This window comes from Anastrepha obliqua, chromosome 2 (genome assembly GCF_027943255.1).
Source record: "Anastrepha obliqua isolate idAnaObli1 chromosome 2, idAnaObli1_1.0, whole genome shotgun sequence".
Classification (NCBI taxonomy): domain Eukaryota; kingdom Metazoa; phylum Arthropoda; class Insecta; order Diptera; family Tephritidae; genus Anastrepha; species Anastrepha obliqua.
The window spans coordinates 117167459-117173378 of NC_072893.1; the positions used below are offsets into that span (position 1 = coordinate 117167459).

The following is a 5920-nucleotide window of genomic DNA, read 5'->3' on the forward strand; positions in this document are numbered from 1 at the left end:
ACACCAAAAAAAAACAAAAAACAACTAAAATGATTTTCACAAGTTCATAAATTTGTTATACTAAAGTGACTGACGGCGTTGCGGTTATACGGAAGCCATGGAAGTCACCAAAAAAGAATGGCAGGGTTATGCTGGTTCGCTAGCCAGCCGGTGCTGAACTAGGCTGGGCTGCAGGCCGACAAGATCAGTGCAGATCAGTTGAAGCCAGCAGCCGTCTTAGTATGCGTTGTACTTTGAGATGAGCTTAAATGTGCTGTATGCATATACGAGTATGTATATATGGGTGTATGGCTGTATGGGTGTGTGCGGGTGAGCGTGTGCGCATATGTCAAGTGTGCTGGCGCCGAACAATGCGGGGCGTGTTTGTGGCTTGACTCACACCTCACAACGGCAATGAGGAAGCAAATGGCTATGATGGCACTATGTAATTGCCGATGATTAAAATGATACCGCTGAGATGCCGAGATGCTGAGGATGATGGTGGTAATGACGGTGGTGTCGAATGATCGTGACGCTTTTATTGGCTATAATGCTGACAAAGTGGTTAATGCTGGTGTGGATGGGCTTAATGGCGGCGACGTATCTATGTGGTTACTGATGGGTATTTCTGAGTTGTTATATCGCTTCGTTTCTCCCTTTTTCTCCGCTTTGTCGTTCGCTTACGCACACGACGTATTATTCACTTAAAAGCTACGCGTGCAATCGTAGGTGCGTTCACAGCAATCCGGGTAGGGACGTTTGGCGTTGACGAAGTCGCGTTGCTTGCAGCCTTTGGGTGGCGCCACAGCAGGACAGCTATTGCCATGAAATGGAAGATTTTCGAATTCATTAATATATTGGCATAAATATTTGTCAGCTTAACTTTAGTCATGATTTTTTACTTTTTGTTTCACATATATTTTTTTATTATTTCCGCAAAATGTTACTCACGTTCTGAACTCGACATTTCCATCGTCCAGGCACTTGATGCTGGCGCAGGGATTGTTGGGTGCCTTACCGGTTTGACCAGGCGACAGAATCAAATCTTCGGAGATGACACATTTGCCGGGGTAAGCTGGTGGGTGAGAAAGTGAAATAAATTTATTTTGGATTTCTATAGATGAACAAATTTGTGGTTGTCTTTTAATTAAAGAAGTTTTTAACTTTCTTTAAGGTAAATTCTCTCTCTTTAATAAAATATTAATATATACATATTACTAATTGTAAACAAAACTTTATATAAACTTTGCATTAGCTTGCTTACTACCATAGCTATTAAAAAATTAAAACTAAAATTAAAAAAAGAAACATTTAAATAACAAAAAATGAATTAAAAAATATATATATTTCACTAGCTGGTTAATACCATTGCTATAAATTAATTAAATTAAAATTAAGATTAAAAAAAGTTGAAATAAAAAAAAATATCAAAAAAAATATTCCACCACACTTTTGCACTGCGTTTTTGCATACGGAAAAAAATATTTTTTGAAAAAAAAAATCGTTGAATTAAAAAATGTTAGTATAAATTTTAAGTATCAAATTTTTGTATCAAGAGTTTAAAAAATTTAAATAAAACTTACTTTCAATACTAAAAAATGTGGCGTTATAAAAAACTCATACAAATAAACAAAAATATTAAAACAAAAATATTAAAAAAAAATATATATATTAAAAAATTATTGCCTAGCATAGGAATAAAAACAATTTTTTGCAAAACTGAAAAATCTTCGAATTAAAAAATTTTAATATCAACTCTAGAGTTGGAAAAATTTTAATTAAAATTGCTTTCAATACTAAAAAAATGGGTACAGATTAAAATATAATATTAAAAAAAAATTATTAAAAAAATGATTGCACTAGCATAGGAATATAAAATACTTTTTGCAAAAAATATTTATCTTAGAGTTAAAAAATTTTAATATCAAAGTTTAAAAAATTTTGATGAAAATTTACTTTCAATATTAAAAAATATTAAACCAGCTTTTTTATAGGAATACAAAATACTTTTTGGAAAAAAAATCTTTGAAGTAAAAAATTTTAGTATCAACTCTAGGGTATAAAAAATGTTAATTAAAATTTACTTTCAATACTTTTAATACTAAAAAAATGTGTTTCTTCAAGTTAAAATAAAAATTCAAATTCAGTTTGAATAAAAAATTTTCTGTTTCTTTTGTGGCTTTTTTTGTCTTAAAGTATTAAAATAAAATAATATTTTTTAAATAAATTTCGTGCAAGTTTCAATAAAAATATCTTCTTAAAAATATCTAAGGGATTTAAGCAAATTAGTTAGGGGATGAAAATCAAATGCAAGTATCACAAGCGGCTTTAGAGCCATCGAGTGTCTTGTCTTAGACAAGCAACCTGAGTAACCAAACCTAACCTAACCTTAAAAAAATTGTTTGTTGACTTTTCGGTTGTTTTGTTTTCGATAAACTTTTCAATAAAACATATTGTAATATTTTATCAAATTTTATGTAAATACAAATCTAGTTTCAAGGCTTTTAGGTTACAAATATTGAAAGCTAGATTTTCTTGAATACAAATTTAAATTCCATTTTATATTAATTTTGATATTAAAAAACTTTTAAATATAGGACTTTTAAGAAAGACTTTTAAAATATATAATATATCTTTTATTATTATTTAAGATTCGACAAAATAATTTCCGAATTCTTCTTAAAGATTCAATATTTTTAAATTAAAAAATTATTTGAAATAAAATTAAAATTCTATTTTGAAATTAATTATTTAAAAATTATTACTAATTACTTTTAAATTAAAATTTTTTTTTTCAAATAAAATTAAAATTTTTAATATACAAATTTTTTTTAAATAAAATATAAATTCTATTTTTGAATTAATTAATTAAAAATTATTATTAATTATTTTTAAATTAAAAAAATTTTTCACATAAAATTAAACTTTTTAAATTAAATTCACTATTTTTAAATTAAAAAAATTATTTGAAAAAAAATAAAAATTTTTAAAAGAAATTTCATGTTCAATATTTTCTCGAACTAAATTTTACTTTCAATATAAATTTTACTCTTTTTTTTAATAATTTTAAAAATTTTTGATTTGGAATAAAGATAGAAAAAAAAATGTTTTTTCTCAAATAAAGCTAAGTAAATATTGTTGGAATTTATTTAAATCAGTTAAATGAAATTTCAGATTCAATAAAAATTTTTTGTGACGCATTTTTTGTGACGCATTTTTTGTGACGCATTTTTTGTATTATAAAGAAAAAAATTAAAGAAAAAATTTTATAAAGTAAAAGAAAATATTTTTTACTAACCTATTTTTTATTTATTTATTCTTTATTTTAATTAAGTTTTGTTATAAAAATTTTTGATTTAGAATAAAGATAGAAAAAATAATTTTTTTCCTCAAATAAAGCTTAGTAAATTTTATTTGAATTTATTTTATTCAGTTAAGTGAAATTTCAGATTCAATAAAAACTTTTTGTGACGCATTTTTTATATTATAAAAATATTTAAGAAAAAGTTTAAATAAAGTAAAAGAAAATATTTTTTATTTTTCACTAACCTATTTTATATTTATTTTATTTTTTATTTAATTAATTTTATTTAATTTGGTTTCTAAAATTTTAAATTCTATTTCTACATGTTTAATTATTTATTTCTTTATTTAAAGTAAAAAACTTCATATTAAAATTTTTGTTTATTTATTTTAAATATTAAATTTCATGCTATTTTTTCAGTCTAAATTTTAGTTTCAATGCATTTTTAATAAATTTTTTGTGTGTTAAAATTTTAATTATTAATTAATTATTTTAATTTAATTATATTAATTTTTGGTTTTTAATAGAAATTGCAGGAAACCACGTTTTCTCTTTGAATGAGGCAGAATAAATATTAATGAAAATTATCATGGTTTTCTTGAATAAACTATAAAAAAATATTGTCGAAAATTTCGTTATTCAAGCCAAATGAAATTTCAGATTTAATAAAACAAAAAAATCTATGTGCCTAATTTTTTTTGTGTTAAAAATATTATTTGTAATATTTCGGGAAAATAAATAAAAAAATAATATTTCCAATTGTATTTTAATTGCAATAAAAAAGTTTCATTTTGCAAACACATTTTTTTCAGTTAAATTAGAATTAAATTGAATTACATTAAGAAATATTTAAATTTAATTTTTGCTCCCAAATTTAAATAAAATTTTAAAGTTTATTTGCAAAAATTCAGCCGAAGGTTTTTGTTGCAAGTGCTAAGTTAAAAAATTTATTATTGCACAATTATTTATAAAATAAAAAAATAAACACTTCAAAAAACAAAAAAAAAAAACAAATTATTTTACTTTGAAAAAATATTTACCGTTTTTACAATTTTATATTTCAGTAATTATAGTTAAAAAGAAACTTTAAAAGAAATTTTCTGCTCGTGAATAAGAGTAAGCTTTGCAGTATTTTTAAAGTTTATTTGCAAAAATTCAGCCGAAGGTTTTTGTTGCAAGTGCTAAGTTAAAAAATTTATTATTGCACAATTATTTATAAAATAAAAAAATAAACACTTCAAAAAACAAAAAAAAAAAAAAACAAATTATTTTACTTTGAAAAAATATTTACCGTTTTTACAATTTTATATTTCAGTAATTATAGTTAAAAAGAAACTTTAAAAGAAATTTTCTGCTCGTGAATAAGAGTAAGCTTTGCAGTATTTTTAAATAAGCAATTTTCTCCCAATATTCCTTCAATTCCAATCGCACATACTTAAAACGTATACCCCCACTTAAGTCCTTACATTTGTATGACTCCCATAGTCGCACTTGGCTCACTCACCTGAGTTTTTGTATTGGGCGCGTGCCACCACTGCTTCACTCACAAAGCACAGGCTGGCGAAAGCAGCAGCAAAAACAGCAACAACGCACACGTAGAATTTCATTTTTTCGGTTAGTTTTGTTTTAAATTAACTTAGCTGTATAGCAAAATGTAGTGCAGTTCTTATTTAATTTTAATTTACTTTAATTGCGATTGTGTACGCACAACGAGAAGTGTTGGACTGATGTTGAATTCAGCATCGATCAGCACTTTTTATACAAAGCGACAGCGCATCGGAAGCGTCACTCATCCGGTTGTTCTTAGGCTTATTGGTTATTGTTGTTGTTGCTGCTGCTGTAGGTTCTGATTCTTACAGCACTCCCTCACCCCTCACCCCTCACACTTACACTATACCGCTCTTGCCTTTGGCAATAAATTTGCTTTAATTCAATCTTCACTGATCGCATTTCACGTTGTCGAACTGATCGGCTTCGGCGCTGTTCGGCCGTAAGGTTCGCTGCGGGCATTTACTTGCTGTTTTGTTTCATGTTTTTTTTGTGTTTTTCGAAGCTTCGATTTTTTAGTCAATCAGTAAACGACGTTTTGGATGCTGTTGACTTTTTGCTTATTGTTTGCTGGTAATCGGTCATTGACAATGATTTCACTTTCATTTGAGGGAGGCGAGGGATTGGCAGACCAGCGTTAATAGCCAAATTCATAGGCTAAAAAAAGCTTATCGCATGCGGGGAGATTCTATATTATGTGCTTAATCTATGCGCTAAATTTGTTATTCGCTGTTTAATTTTGAACTGAAAGGTCAGCATCAGAATTCAGAAGAAAAACTCTACAGATATGTAAATGGTATATTTACTTTAAGTAATTTGCGTTAAGAGCTTACTACCTTACCACTCACATTCATCTTCTTCTGCTTAATTGGCGCAGTAGGTTAGTGAGTGATTTTGTCCAAGCTTAACGAAAGCCGTCAGACGTTTCTTCTTTCTCGTGCTAAGTGGAAATGATAAGCGCACCAAATGAAGCCAAGTGCTTCTTTACTTGGTATCAGCAAAGGAAGGAAAGCCTTCTTTCTCTAACATCAAAGGTGCCGCATCTGCTTTTAGCCCTGGAGTTTTGTATCTTTTCCTACGACAGGGCTT

The 5920-nt window shown here is 27.1% G+C and overlaps 1 protein-coding gene across 1 annotated transcript; it reads right to left on the reverse strand.

The window, feature by feature from the left end:
• Positions 1-312: 312 nt before the first annotated feature.
• LOC129239325 (uncharacterized) lies at positions 313-4982 on the reverse strand. The gene is made up of 3 exons (XM_054874760.1): positions 4788-4982; positions 931-1054; positions 313-795 (listed from the first exon to the last, which is right to left on the reverse strand). The coding sequence occupies exons 1-3, from the start codon at positions 4888-4890 to the stop codon at positions 684-686; spliced, it is 339 nt and encodes a 112-aa protein (XP_054730735.1). The 5' UTR covers positions 4891-4982; the 3' UTR covers positions 313-683.
• Positions 4983-5920: the final 938 nt, after the last annotated feature.

Excerpts from the sequence above, each read along its gene's own strand:
- LOC129239325 (XM_054874760.1), bottom strand. The coding sequence starts at position 4,890 with ATGAAATTCTACGTGTGCGTTGTTGCTGTTTTTGCTGCTGCTTTCGCC. Across the intron at positions 1,055-4,787 it reads CGCCCAATACAAAAACTCAG|CTTACCCCGGCAAATGTGTC; the intron begins GTGAGTGAGCCA and ends CTCACCCACCAG. Across the intron at positions 796-930 it reads GGAAATGTCGAGTTCAGAAC|CTGTCCTGCTGTGGCGCCAC; the intron begins GTGAGTAACATT and ends TCATGGCAATAG.